General features: G+C 37.6%; 1 protein-coding gene across 5 annotated transcripts in view; it reads left to right on the top strand.

Moving 5' to 3' along the window:
* The window catches only part of NOL4 (nucleolar protein 4), a 409,694-nt gene that overhangs the window by 207,702 nt on the left and 186,834 nt on the right, over window positions 1–15,158 (top strand). For 2 of the 5 annotated variants that reach the window (XM_049901608.1, XM_049901606.1), the window contains exon 1: window positions 14,042–14,060. The exons of the other annotated variants lie outside the window; for them this stretch is intronic. In XM_049901608.1, the coding sequence (XP_049757565.1) occupies window positions 14,042–14,060 (19 nt within the window). Of the gene's footprint in view, window positions 1–14,041; window positions 14,061–15,158 lie in introns of those variants that run through there. 5 annotated transcript variants of the gene reach the window in all.

Raw genomic sequence — 15,158 nt, 5'->3', positions numbered from 1 at the left:
GTGGTTAAGTGCTCGGCTGCTAACTGAAAGGCCAGCAGTTTGAATTCACCAGCCACTCTTTGGGAAAAAGATGTGGCAGTCTGCTTCCATAAAGGTTACAGCCTTGGAAACCCTATGGGGCAGTTCTACTCTGATCTGTAGGGTCACTGTGAGTCGGAATCGGCTCCATGGCAATGGGTTTGGTTTGGTTTAGTTTTTGACTGTATTTTATCACATGGTTTCTAGTCCCTTCAACATGTCAATTACATTTTTTTAACTGAATGTACTCATGTCACTTAACATTTTTGTTCCCCAGTTTCTCCAAAGTGAAACAAATATTATGCATTAGTTGAAGCTGCTTTTTCAAATTAAAAAAAAAAAAAAGCTCTTTAGTTCATTAGGCAAAAACAATTTAAAAATGGGAATCTATTTGAGGGGTACTGGAATATCTCACAAAATCTATGGAGGAGTTGATCACCTAATTTTTTGGAAACATAAGAAGTAGAGAAATGATGGCATCCTGAGTAACAGTAATTTTTATACTTTCTTTCCAGATGTATTAACATAAGAAGGCCTAATTCTAATAATTTCTTTTTCTTTTTTTCCTCTGACTCTTAGCTCCAAATTTGGCCAAGGTAGAAAGAGATATTGCCTACTAGGACCTACACTCATGTTTTAGGAGGGGAAATTGCACTAAGTTGCCAACTCCATGAGTGCTTAGTGTATGCCATCACTTGGCTATTAACAGATACACATACCTACACACACACACACATCACACAACCTTCTCAAACACCCAAAGATGCTTCCACTGAATACTTAGTGCCTATTACACATAAACCACAAACACCCCGATTTTTCCCCAAAGCAAACTCTATCTAAGTCATATGTAGTATTACACCCAGAGGTGATGTCAAAGAGCTACGCTTTTCCAAGATCAAGACCACCAGGTGGTGTTTATTTCTCTTATAGTTCTGTAAAAATTGAAATTATGCAATTAATAGACTAATTAGTATATTTACCTCAACTACCAGAACCTTTGTACTTAATAATACTTAAGGAAAAGAGAAATAAGTTTTTAATCTTAAGACACTTGGTAGTAAACAAAGAAATCGACATAAAGATTACACTCCTAGTTTGTACATCTGTTTTCAAAGCCATAGCTAGTAGTTACGACTGACTGACTCCACCACACATTCCATTTTTTTTTTTTAAACTAAAAAAAAAAAAAAAAAAACAATCACTGCTGAGTTGATTAGAGACCCTAAAGGACAAGGTAGAGCTGCCATGTAGGGTTTCCAAAGCTGTAAATCTTTACGGAAGCAGGTTGCCACATCTTTCTCCCGTGGAGCTACTGGTGGGTTCAAACTGCAGACCTTCTGGTTACAGCTGAGCACTTAACCACTGTGCCCCCAGGGAACTTTGCCAGGATGGTGGTCATGTCAGGAAATGAGATCTTGTGGTCTCTGCCTACAAGGACTGGCCTCACAATAATTTGTTTTCTGCAGAGTAGAATGATAAATACTCTAATTGCTCCCTGAAGGTCCTCTTCCCAGCCCATTTTGTGCAATAGTCAGGACCAATAATCTCAGCCAACACAGAGCTCTCCTTTTTATCTATTCCCTTATGGGCCTGTGTGGCATGAAATGATCACTTGTTTATCTCATTTGTTGAAGATGTCTTTCCTCCAGGCCAGCAGAGCCTACCATTGTAGGAGAGAATTGTGAAAAGTACTACTTCCGTCTCTGGAAATTCTTTGTTTTCCAGACTGATATTGTGGCTAAGAGAAAAGCAGCCCAAATATCAGTAGCTGATTTAGAATATATTTCACATCCTGAATGCAGCCCTTCAGGCTCAGCTACTCTCTCCCAGTAGCACTGTTGCTGAGTGTTTAATAGGTCACTCCATTATTTTATAAGGTCAGTAGTTTCTCAATAATGGAGTAGATAATAAAAGCAATAACTCCAAGAGAAATTTTCCAATTACTTCTTTTACTATGATGTGATTTCTTTGATTAAAATCAATGTTATGGGGGGAAACAATGGTAGTCTATAAAACATTCTGAGGTTCGTAGGTGTTGGTGTTGGTGGAAGAATGGGCATGAAATGCAAAACCAGATCAGGAGTAACTGTCTATTCTGTTGAGGACAAGTCACTATCCCCTTTACAACCAAAGGCACCTAAAATGATTGTTCTGCCACAGAGAGGCTGGCAATCTTCTCAATATTATGTACTTTTTCAGGATATTGAGATTAGGCATTATTGTTGGCAAGCTCGGCACTCAGATCAGCCTGGTGAATGAAGCACACAGTTCCTATCCATTTATATCCTCCACTCCTATCTTGACTGCCACTCTATTCATGATCGCTGTGAGCAATCCTGGTTTTGGCAGGTAGGATGATTGATACCCATAGGAAAAGTCACATTGTATTCCCGATTAGTAAGAGCATCAGCTACAGTGGTGAATTTTTCATGGGCATTGACATAGGCATGAATATTTTCAAGCCTTTGGCTTACTCGGAAAGATTAATCAATATCAGCGTCCCTGGAGCATCCATTAAAAATCCTCCAAACTGAGGTTTTTTCAATTGTCATGTACCATATACCAAAACAAAACAAAACAAAAAATCAAACCTGTTGCCATCAAGTCAATTCCAACTTATAGTGACCCTATGGGACAGAGTAGAACTGCCCCATAGGGCTTCCATGGAGTGGCTGGTGGATTCAAACTGCCAACCCTTTGGTTAGCAGCCATAGCTCTTGATACTGTACCGTGAGGGCTCCTGCTAAATGAATGGTGTAAAAACAATAAACCTCAGACTGTCTTTTGTTCTAAGAAGAGTGTATAAGATTTACTGCACACAGTCCTAGCTAGCTATTTAGTAGATTTTCCTTCTCTAGTTGGACCTACTCATGAAAGTGACATTGCAGAGATTCTCAGAGTCATGGAAACCAGGCTGACATCTTTCATTCTCAAACTGTTCTTCATAAAGTATTTTTTTCAAGACAGTAGATAGAGATTAAAAAAGGAAGAGTGTGTGGTAGGTTTGGAGCAACCTGCTCATACCTTCGGAGGCCTAACAGACACATTTCTACATATAGGACTTGTACTTGATGAAGAAGGGCTTCAAGTGAATCTAAATATCTGGGTTAATGGATCATATGGTGCTCAGTTCATGGTGGCCAAATGAATAGTCAGGAGCTGTTCTCAAAAGGCAGAATTACCCAAAGAAGAGTGCAGGGCCTTACTCTAAAACCCTGGTTGTACTGGATTTTCTGTTGGAGCTTACTCTTGATCCATGCACAATCCTGTCTGCTACAGATGCCTAGAGTACCATCTATCTACACTATCTTCATGAGAGTCAAGTGACAGAACAGAATTACTAGAGTCTAGACCAGATGAAGTCTACTAGGTGATTTATTGCCTTCTTAGAGGTAGAAAGGAAAAGTTTTGAGAATTTATCCTTCACTTTGGAGATGGTATGTAGGTATGCTTCTCAGCACTAGCTTACCCCTCCCTGTGGAGGCAGATCCCTATATTTTAGAGTTACCTTCTATTGCTTATCACTATTGATCTTAGCAAGGCAGACAAAACTCTACAGTCTTTGCTTCCCTGGCTTTTAGCATGGTTTCATCAGTATGTGAAACCATGATGATGTGTGTCAGTTAAAGTCCCTGTGAGCTAGATTCTGATGTAGAACCGGAGAGCAATTATAATGCTGTAACATGACAGTGAAGGTATATTGCTGCTTCTCATAGGTGAAAGTAAGTTTCTTCTTGTGATATGATTGGACAGGAGCTCAGAAAAATGCGTTAGCCAGAATGACAGCTGATATTGTCAAGTAAGTGAAGGAACTAGGATCCAAAATAGGCTATCAGAATGGGTAATTGACAGAATAGAAATATGGCTGCTAGTGACCTACCACTGTGTGGTAAGGTATCCCAGAGAGCAGAATTTTGGTGCCAGCCACCTGAACAGTGTTTGCTACAAGGAAAACTTTGAAGATTGCCGAGGTATTACCTAGCTCTGTGACACTTGTTTCAAACATAAGCTTGTTACAACTGAGTCTTCTTTTTTTAAATCCTCTTCCAGCTTTTCAGAATAAAGTGTTTTCCAATTTATTATCAGCAAGGCAAAAAAAGCCTCTTGATTTGTTGTTTGGCTAAATGCCAATTTAGGGCAACCTCCTTTGGATCATATTAATTTTTAGTTCAATTAGAATGTTCCTTTTTAGAATGACTTACCCCAAATCTGTGACATTTTGTTCATTTAATGTAGTTACCAGTTTGGGATAATTCACAATAAATCCTTGTTCCATTTCTTCAATAAATTATATCATTTACTAATAGATTGATTTAATAATAATTCAAAAGACCTTTTTTTTTTTAATTTCTATTGTCCACTTAATGTGTTTCCTGAGAAATATCTCTCCTGTGGTTAGCTGCCAGTTTTTTTGGAAAACACTGAATTGCTATAAGATGATTGTTTTAGATTGTCTTTAAATTTCACAAGACATTATGCTGAGTGAAATAATTCAATCACAAAATGACAAATATGGTATGATCCCAGTATTATAAAAAGTCAAGAATAGATATACACACAGAAAGCAACATTCCTTGATGGTACCAGATGGAAGGGTAGGGAGGGTAATCATTTTCTAGATAGTAGACACTTGTTATTTGGGGGGATGGGAAAGGAAATACCAAATATAGGTGAAGCCTGTGCAACTTGACCAAGGTAAATGAAAACACTAAGAAGTACACAAGAAAAAAGGACAATTTTGGTAAATGCTATACCAAACGGTTTTTTTTTTTTTTTTTTTGGTTGATATAGCATTTACCAAAATTGTCCTTTTTTCTTGTGTACTTCTTAGTGTTTTCGTTTACCTTGGTCAAGTTGGAAATGCTATAACGATATAATTTTGCAACAGCAGTAGCGACAATCAAAAATATGTGTGTAGTTACATATGTAGATATGTATGCATACATGTGTTTGGGAAGGCATATGTGAGTACATGCGCATGCATGTATAGGTGTATCTATAGCCATGTGTAGATACGTGTCTGTGCATGCTGCATATGTTATTTCATGTAAATAACATGCTCCTTCTACGTTTGTTTGCCAACCATGCCTTCCCCCACGAGATATTTTTTAATTGCCACTATTTTTGGCATAGTGGCACTTACAAAAGTACCTCGAAGGGGGAGAGCACAGATGGTAAACAAATGTAGAAGATGTGCATTGTTTGCATAAAAATATAGTATATATCCATATGTATAATAAAGCACATTGGGGGCACAGTTTATGGAGACTTCCTGGCCATATCCAATCAAGTTGCAGGATTGGTTTATTGGGTTAAAAGGCTTAGGACTCATGGAAAAAAATAGCCAATAGACATAACACAGTTCACAAAGATTATGTTCTACACCCTAGGTGGTAAGTAGCATCTGGGGTCTTAAAAGCTTTCGAGTGGCCATCTAAGATACAACTACTGGCCTCTACTCATTTGGAGCAAAAGAGAATGAAGGAAACCAAAGACGCAAAGAAGGAACTAGTTCACAGCGCTAATCGCCCTCTTTTAAACTGGGACAGAAGAACTAGATACCACTACTGACCATCTGGCCAGGGACACAATAAGAGGTCCCAGATAGAATCGGAGACAAATTTAGAACAAAATTCAAATTTCTAAAAAGGCCAGGCCTACTGGACCGATAGAGCCTAAAGGAATTGCCAAGGCTATCACCCTGAGATACCTTTTCAACTTGGCACTGAAGCTACTCCTGAAGGTCACCTTTCAGCCAAATAATAGATTGGCTTATAAAATAAACAATATTACCTGTGAGTAATGTGCTGCCTTAAACAATCAACTATATGAGACCAAACAATCAATATTTACCTAAAAACAAAGATGAGAAGGCAAGGAGGGGAAGGGAAGCTAGAGACAGAACAAACAGAATGGAAATAATGAGCATGCTGACAAATTGTAGAAATTGTAACCAATGTCATGGAACAATTTGTATAAAAATTGTTCAATGACAGCCTAATTTTCTGTGTAAACTTTCACCTAAAAAGCAAGAAAATATTTAAAAAAGGACAAATATTGGATGACCTCATGTCTTAGTTATCTAGTGCTGCTATAACAGAAATACAACAAGTGGATGCCTTTAACAAAGAGAAACTTATTCTCTCACAATTTGGGAGGCTAGAAGTCCGAATTCAGCGTGCCAGTTCCAGGGAAGGCTTTCTCTTTCTTGTCAACTCTGGGGGAAGGTCCTCGTCATCAGGCTTCCCTAGTCTAGGAGCATCTCAGCCCTAGGACCCTGGATCCAAAGGATGTGCACAACTCCTGGTTCTGCTTTCTTAGTGATTGAAGGTCCCCATGTCTCTCTTCTTGCTTCTGTCTTTTATATGTCAAAAGAGATTGGCTTAAAACACAACCTAATATTACAAATTGAGCCCTGCCTCATTAATATAATTGCCTCTAACCCTGCCTTATTAACATCATAAAAAACAAAAAACCAGTGCCGTCGAGTCTATTCCAACTCATAGCGACCCTATAGGACAGAGTAGAACTGCCTCTTGACTAACATCATAGAGGTTAGGATTTTCAACACATAGGATAATCACATCAAATAACAAAATCGTGGACAGTGACACAATACTGGGAATCATGGCTCACCCAAGTTGACACACGTTTTGGGGGTACACAATTCAATCCATGACACCTCACTTATATAAAAAGACAAGAAAAGGCAAATGTATACAGACCAAAGGTTATTAGTGGCTACCAGGGGTGGGAGGAAGGAGGGAAAAAGGGGTTATTGCTTATGGAGTACTGAGTTTCAGTTTTTGATGATGGAAAAATCACTTTGATTAATGGGTTTGCACAGCCAATTATTTTAAGTGCTGTGAATAAGTTGTACACCTGTAAAAAGTTGAATTGGGAAAAGATGTGTGGTAGAAATATTTACAACAATAACAAAAAAAAGGCAGGGGAGGTGGGGAATAGCTGGTCAGGCTGCTTATGTCCAATCAATCCCACGGGGTTTTGGTTCCTTGGTTTGGAGGTTTAGGGTCATGGTTTCATGGGACATCCCAGATAATTGTCCTAATAACTTGTCTAATGCTTCTGTTCTGCTTCTTAGTTTGTTGCATGGTGCCTGGGGTCTTAAATGCTTGCAAGCAGCCATCCAAGGCACAACAATTGGTGTTTATTCACCTGGAGCAATAGAGGATGAAGGAAAGTCAGGAATAGTAGGAGGAAATGGAATGTGTGGCTAATTGCCACCATGAACAACGGACTCCTTCACCATGAAACCAGAAGAACTGGATCGTGTCCAGCTAACATTACGGCACATTTTGATAAAAATTCTATAGAAGAATCCTGATCAAAAGGGGGAAAATGCAGATCAAAATTTCAAATTCTCATGGACTCCATGGAGTCTGGGTGAACCCCTGAAACTCTTGCCCTGAGATAATCTTTAAACCTTAAACCAAAAATATCCCCTGAAGTCTTTTTAAAACCAAATAATGGTCTAGCATAACTAGTAAAAAAAAAAGTCTGCCTTGAGAATTATGCTTTTTTAAGAACTATCTGTATGGGATCAAAGTGACAACAGCAACTGGAAAAATTAGATAGGCACCTTAGAGGGCAGTGAGTTCATGTTAGTGGGGGAGGAATGATTCAGAAAAGGGGGATGAGAATGGTTGTACAACTTGAGGAATGTAATCAATGTCACAGAATTAATTGTAAATGTAGAAACTGTTGAATTGGTGTATGTTTTGCTGTGTATATTCTCAACAAGAACAACAAAAAATTAATTTAAAAAATTTCACCTGAGATTTTATCATTTTACATACAGCTTGCTATCTGTTTTGTTTTAAATTGTTGCATTAAATAGCTTCATGAGTGAGTTACCAATATAAGAATTCCTTACACAAACTAATGCATCATATTGTCGTTGACGTTGTTGTTGTTAGGTGCCATCAGGTCGGCTCCAACTCATAGCGACCCTATGCACAACAGAATGAAACACTACCCGGTCCTGCACCATCCTTAAAATCGTTGTTATGCTTGAGCTCATTGTTGCAGCCACTGTGTCAATCCACCTCATTGAGGGTCTTCCTCTTTTCCACTGACCCTGTACTCTGCCAAGCATGACGTCCTTCTCCAGGGACTGATCCCGCCTGACAACGTGTCCAAAGTATGTAAGACGCAGTCTTGCCATCCTTGCCTCTAAGGAGCATTCTGGCCACACTTCTTCCAAGACAGGTTTGTTCATTCTTTTGGCAGTCCATGGTATATTCAAAATTCTTCGCCAATACCACAATTCAAAGGTGTCAACTCTTCTTCGGTCTTCCTTATTCATTGTTCAGCTTTCACATGCATATGATGCGATTGAAAATACCATGGCTTGGGTCAGGCACACCTTAGTCTTCAGGGTGACATCTTTGCTCTTCAGCACTTTGAAGAGGTCCTTTGCAATAGATTTGCCCAATGCAATGAGTCTTTTGATTTCGTGACTGCTGCTTGCATGGCTGTTGATTGTGGATCCAAGTAAAATGAAATCCTTGACAACTTCAATCTTTTCTCCATATATCATGATGTTGCTCATTGGTCCAGTTGTGAGGATTTTTGTTTTATGTTGAGGTATAATCCATACTGAACGCTGTGGTCTTTGATCTTCACCAGTAAGTGCCTCAAGTCCTCTTCACTTTCAGCAAACAAGGTTGTGTCATCTACATAACGCAGGTTGTTAATGAATCTTCCTCCAATCCTGATACCCTGTTCTTCTTTATATATTCCAGCTTCGCAGATTATTTAGTATACAGATTAAATAGGTGTGGTGAAAGAATACAACCCTGACGCAGACCTTTCCTGACCCTAAACCAATCAGTATCCCCTTGTTCTGTCCGAACAACTGCCTCTTGATCTATGTAAAGGTTCATCATGAGCACAATTAAGTATTCTGGAATTCCCATTCTTTGCAGTGTTATCCATAGTTTGTTATGATCCACACAGTCAAATGCTTTTGCATAGTCAATAAAACACAGGTAAACATCCTTCTGGTATTCTCTGCTTTCAGCCAGGATCCATCTGACATCAGCAATGATATCCCTGGTTCCACATCCTCTTCTGAAACCGGCCTGAATTTCTGGCAGTTCCCTGTCAATATACTGCTGTAGCCACTTCTAAATGATCCTCAGCAAAATTTTGCTTGTGTGTGATATTAATGATATTGTTCTATAATTTCCACATTTGATTGGCTCACCTTTCTTGGGAATAGGCATAAATATGGATCTCTTCCAGTCAGTTGGCCAGGAAGCTGTCTTCCATATTTCTTGGCATAGACGAGTGAGCACTTCCAGCACTGCATCTGTTTGTTGAAACATCTCAGTTGATAGTCCATCAATTCCTGGAGCCTTGTTTTTCACCAATGCCTTCAGAGCAGCTTGGACTTCTTCCTTCAGTACCATCGGTTCCTAATCATATGCCACCTCTTGAAATGGTTGAATATCGACTAATTCTTTTTATTCCTTCCATCTTCTTTTGATGCTTCCTGCGTCGTTCAATATTTTCCCCATGGAATCCTTCAGTATTGCAACTCGAGGCTTGAATTTTTTCTTCAGTTCTTTCTGCTTGAGAAACACCGAGCATGTTCTTCCCTTTTGGTTTTCCAACTCCAGCTGTTTGCACATGTCATTATAATACTTTACTTTGTCTTCTCGAGAGGCCTTTTGAAATCTTCTGTTCGGTTCTTTTACTTCATCAATTCTTGCTTTTGCTTTAGCTGCTCGACGCTTAAGAGCAAGTTTCAGAGTCTCCTCTGACGTCCATCTTGGTCTTTTCTTTCTTTCCTGTCTTTTCATTACATTTGCCTTATTTATCAATTGTTGATTAATCATCATATACATATGTGCATATATGAATGTCAACTTTATGTAAAGCACTAAGCTGGGTTCTATAGAGAGGCACAGTGAAAAATAAGCTATAAAACATCTACCTTCTGGGAGCTCACAGTCTAGTTGATAAATTAAATATGTGGAGTTTAGAACTCACAGGATGACAAGGTATTGTAAGTTGAGAAAATGGGCTAACCAAAGCTCCATTGAAACCTAGAAAATCAGTGTTGAAGATAAAGATTTAAAATCTGACATTTATAATTATAATGGTACAATTTAAGATAAGTGGAACAGTTAGTTCAAGGACACTTATCCTGAAGTTCATGGATAGATCAGAGGGCCATGACTTGGGAAAATGCGTACACACACACATCATACTCATACATATACAGGTATGTATTATTTTCACTTACATGTACTTCTAACTGAAATTTCATGTTTCCCTCTCTTATGAATGTAGCCAGTAAAACACTATAATATTCATAGTAACTGTGACTTTGTCAAAAAAAAGGAGTCATGGATATTTTCCAATTAATTGTAAAAATATTAAAAATGTTTATGCTTATTATTTTCTGTAAAATATCAAGTTATTTAAAAGTCTAAACCAGCTAGTGGGTAAGCATGAAAGTAGTAATTTTATAATTTACTTAGTCGTTTAAGAAGCCGCTGACAAGTTACTGCATTGATGACCATTTTTAAACATGAATCATCTTGGAATTGGGGCGGAGGAGAAGTTATGTTATATGGGTCAGTTGACAATCGCTTAGAAGTAGGAAACAAATAAATAGAATTTTCTCAGACTAGACTCACATAATCAGTGGGCTTTTCCAAGTAGCTACCCTAGAAGAACATTTGCTGATTTTATAAGTGATTCAGAAAAAAACGAATGCACGGTAAAATGTCCACCAAAAAAAAAAAAAAGCCCCCCCCCAGAACAAAACCAAACCCCTTGCCGTATCCATACCTTCTAAAACATATGGTTTTTCACCTTTGTATGTGAAATGTACTCAGTTCCCTGGACTCTTCCAGCTCTTTAGGAATTTTTCTCGTGTGCTTTCCTGACCTGGAATAACGTCCACCCTCATTTCAATCATAACATACATTTCAGCTTTTCAAATTCCATCTCTTGTAAAAGGTCTTCTCTGATACTGTCCTCATCTCCAGTGACTTGTGGGTGACTTTTCTTCCTGTGAAGAACCTTGTTTATGCATTATATCTCAAATAAAACTCTCTGTTTTTACCTCATATTGTAACCTTCTGTTATAGTCTGAGTTCAAGAACAATTTCTACATGGAGTCCATTTTTAGATTCATATTTCCAAGAAAAATATCTTGCACATAAGTATATGGTTAAATTTTTTTTTTAATTCTGTGTATAAAGATTATACATTGCCACCTCATTGATAGCTCAGAATTACTTTTAGAATTTAAATACATCCACATTATCTGTGTACCTCCTCTACCAAACCAAAAACCAAACTCGTCGAGGTCAAGTTGATTCTGACTCATAGTAACCCTACAAGTACTGCTCCATAGAGTTTCCAAGGACCGCCTGGTAGATTTGAACTGCCAGCCCTTATGGTTAGCAGCCGTAGCACTTAACCACTCGCCAGCAGGATTTCCACCTGTGTCCTTAAATTAAACACCTTTTAGCAACGGCTCAATTGGGTGCTACCAGACAAGGGTTAATAGGACTACCCTTCTATAGAAATACTGTGGTGAACAATTGAGCTGCTTATTGTTATTATCTCACCCATAGCATAATAGTTTTATTGTTTTAAAAGTAATTTTTTTAACTTTTTTGCTGTAGTCATACGTGTATATATGTAGCATACATATGTATTTACTTACATTAGTGTCACTAATAAAAACTTCATCTTAATGTGAATGTTTTAACTTCAAGACTTTCCACGATTCTTTTGTACATGTTCAAGATAACATTACTAAAAAGCACAAAATCCGGATTATAATTTGCAAATACAAACAAAAGTGGGAGACTGCGTTTTTGATGATTTCTCTTTCCCCAGTTGTTTGTGGTATTAAGGACTTGGAAGTGCAGAATTTTTGTTAAGTCAGGAGATGGAGTTTTTGACTATAAGATGGCAAAAGATAAAAGACAAAACGAGACTGTGTGATTAAATGTTAAATACGTTAGAGAGGAAGTAAAATAGAAAGTCAAAGAATGGGTAGGACACCAGGAGGATTTGAAAAAGGGAAATGATAACAATGAGTAAGAAGAATTTCCAGTTTGCAAAGACAGGCAGACCAAAGAACCACGAAGGCAGGAATGAGTCAGGGAGTTGGCCTGAGGGCAGAAACAGGGCTTGGGGAGGTACTGAAAACTATCAGCTTAAACTATATAACCTGCTTCATGTTGTAGAGGTAGCTTGGGTGGAAGAGGTAAGTATAGTCCATTAATGGATAAACTTTCATTTTTATGGAGCCCTGGTGGGGCAGTAGTTAAGAGCTATGACTGCTAACCAAAAGGTTGGCAGTTTGAATCCACCAGGCCTACTCTGTCCTGTGGGGTCATTATGAGTTGGAAGTGACTTGACAGCACTGGGTTTTTTTTTTGTTTTTTTTTTAATGGCTAGGAACAGGAGCCCTGGTGGCACGGTGGTTAAAGTGCTGGGCTGTTAGTCAAAAGGTTGGCCGTTCAAACCCACCAGCCGCTCCACAGAAGAAAAATGTGGCAGTCTGCTTCCATAAAAGACTGTAGCCTGGAACCCTTATGGGGCGTTTCTACTCTGCCCTATAAGGTCTCTAGGAGAAGGCAGAGAGCAGAGGTCAGGAGTGATAGAGAGGATTTGGACTACGTTCTTTACATCGCAAATAGAATTTTAAGTGTTTTGGTTTTTTTAAGTTATTATTACTGTGTTCTACTTTTTATGATATTGACATACTATTGTTTGGAACAAGGTTATTTACATCTATGTTTTGAATTTAAAAGTTAGTCTTATGGAAAATTTTCTTAGGAGGCATCAATGATGCGGGGGAAGATTATGGTACATTTTGGGGAAAATGATAGAAATCTTTTTGGGTGCTATGAGCATCTGACCTGGATTTTAAGACTAAACCTCCAAGTATAAATTTTGAAATAAGGATGATACATTTTTTTCCTTACTCATTTTGCCTAAGGCACCTGGCCTAAAGGCCATGATGAAGAGCTACTGAGAGTAACTGAATAAGAAAGTAGGTCAGGTGCTTTGGGAGATTTCAAATATATATATATATACATCACATCTGTTTGCATGTATGTGTGTACACACACACACATGCATATACAAAAATACATACGTAAATCTATCTATATACTTAAAAAAAAAAAAATTGCTGTTGAACCGATTCTGACTCATGTTGACCCCATGTGTGTCAGAGTAGAGATATGCTCCATAGGGTTTTAGTGGCTGATTTTTGGAAGTAGATTGCCAGGTCTTTCTTCTGAGATACCTCTAGTTGGGCTTGAACCTCCAACCTTTCATTTGGCAGCCAAGCGATCTCAGGTACATATTTGTTGTTGTTGTTGTCACTTAAATCTATCTATATACTTAAATCTGTCTATCTAAACACATACGTGTTTACTCTTATGGTTTAATTCTCTTTGTAGAGAATTTGTTGCTGATGAAACTGCCTTAGTACAAAATGCTGGTGAGACATTAAAAATAATTAAACAAATGGTGTTTTTAGGGTCTCTACCGATTGGAAAAAAGAATGGGACATAGGAAAGAGAAAGAAGAAAATGAATAGTGTGCAATTTTTTGTGTTACTAGACCTTACAGACAAGAGCCTCACTCAGACTACTAGCTTAGATGGCCCTCTCCACAACACAAAATTTGTCTCATCAACACTAACCACAGAGCAAATTAAACCCAAACGTCCAACTGCCCTCCTGATGTCACTGGGTTCCACACAACCCTGTCATCACAGTCCACATTCTCCTCTGTTGCTAGGTACCCTGGGCATTCTTATTTTCCAAAGCTTCCGGTACTGTTTTCCCTTGGGACTTAAATACAGTCTTTGGTTCAAACGCTATGGTACCCAGGCTGAAATCTTGAGAGAAGCACCACAGCTCTGGGCCTGAAGGCCATACCCACAGACCTAGACACTTCACCTGGTTTAGAGCCCTGCAGCCCAGGACCCACACAGCAGCAGCCACTCAGGATGGAGCAAACTATGTTGGGTAAGGAAGCAGGTTTCTGCTTAAAAATGACAAACTGGTGTGAATTGGTTACGATAATCAGGAGCCTGGGATTTGTGATTTTCAACTCTGAAAAAATATCCTTAAGGAAGAGAGAATAAAAACCGTCCGCATGGTTACACGAAATGAGACAATATTTAATTGTTAATTTGTCCTTAGTTTAATGTCTGTTCCTTGTTTTGTATTGCATATTCATAATATAGACATTGAAAACTTTGTTTTAAATTTTTATTTATAAAATAATGGTACTTTGTGACATAATTTATTCTTTTACCATGTGAATTACAAAAGATGTGGATATATATTTGATAAAAAATACAAATGAGTAAATCATTCAATTGTTCTTCATAAAATGTACTGATTTACTCAGAAATGAAATATGTAAAGCTGTTGAATTTGGTTACCTTGGTAACATCTGGAGTGAACTACTCAGTCTAAAAATAATTTCTTCTTTATCATTTGTTTTATGTTAAAATTATAAACACATGACATTTATTAAAGATTGCCCAGATAATTGACAATGTTTAATCTTACCTGAAAAAGGAATAAATTGTACACTATTTACTAGATTAAAAAATATATATATGTATGTTAATTACGTATGATAATTTCAGTTTAAAGAAATAACATAACATGTTCAATTTTTAATTAATAGAAATTGGATTTATATTATACAGCACTAGGTTTTTTTTAATGGAGACTTTAAAATGTAGTATATCTTTAGGGTTTTTATATCTTTAGGGTTATTTATAGCTTTAACATATTGATAAAGCTTACTTTACATGAAGCGTTTAGTAAACTTTTGTTTTAAAGGATTCTAGTACACAAATATTTAATCACTTTTTTGTGAATTAAATAATTGGACTTGAATATATCTATTATCTTTGTCTTTGAACTTTCTTGGAAAGATAATTTAAATAATTCAGAAATGATCTTTCATACTTTAGCATAAGATCTGAATTGCTGTAAAAGAATATGCAATTCTCCCAATTAGTTATATACAAACCATTACCCTACTTGGGCATTTCAAAAATCCTAGATATTTAATTGCTACAAGAAGACCTTTGATTTCTCAAAATA

This window comes from Elephas maximus, chromosome 11 (genome assembly GCF_024166365.1).
Source record: "Elephas maximus indicus isolate mEleMax1 chromosome 11, mEleMax1 primary haplotype, whole genome shotgun sequence".
In the NCBI taxonomy this organism is placed as follows: Eukaryota; Metazoa; Chordata; class Mammalia; order Proboscidea; family Elephantidae; genus Elephas; species Elephas maximus.
Note: the sequence above shows the minus strand (reverse complement) of the source record. Positions and strands in the feature narration are given on the sequence as shown.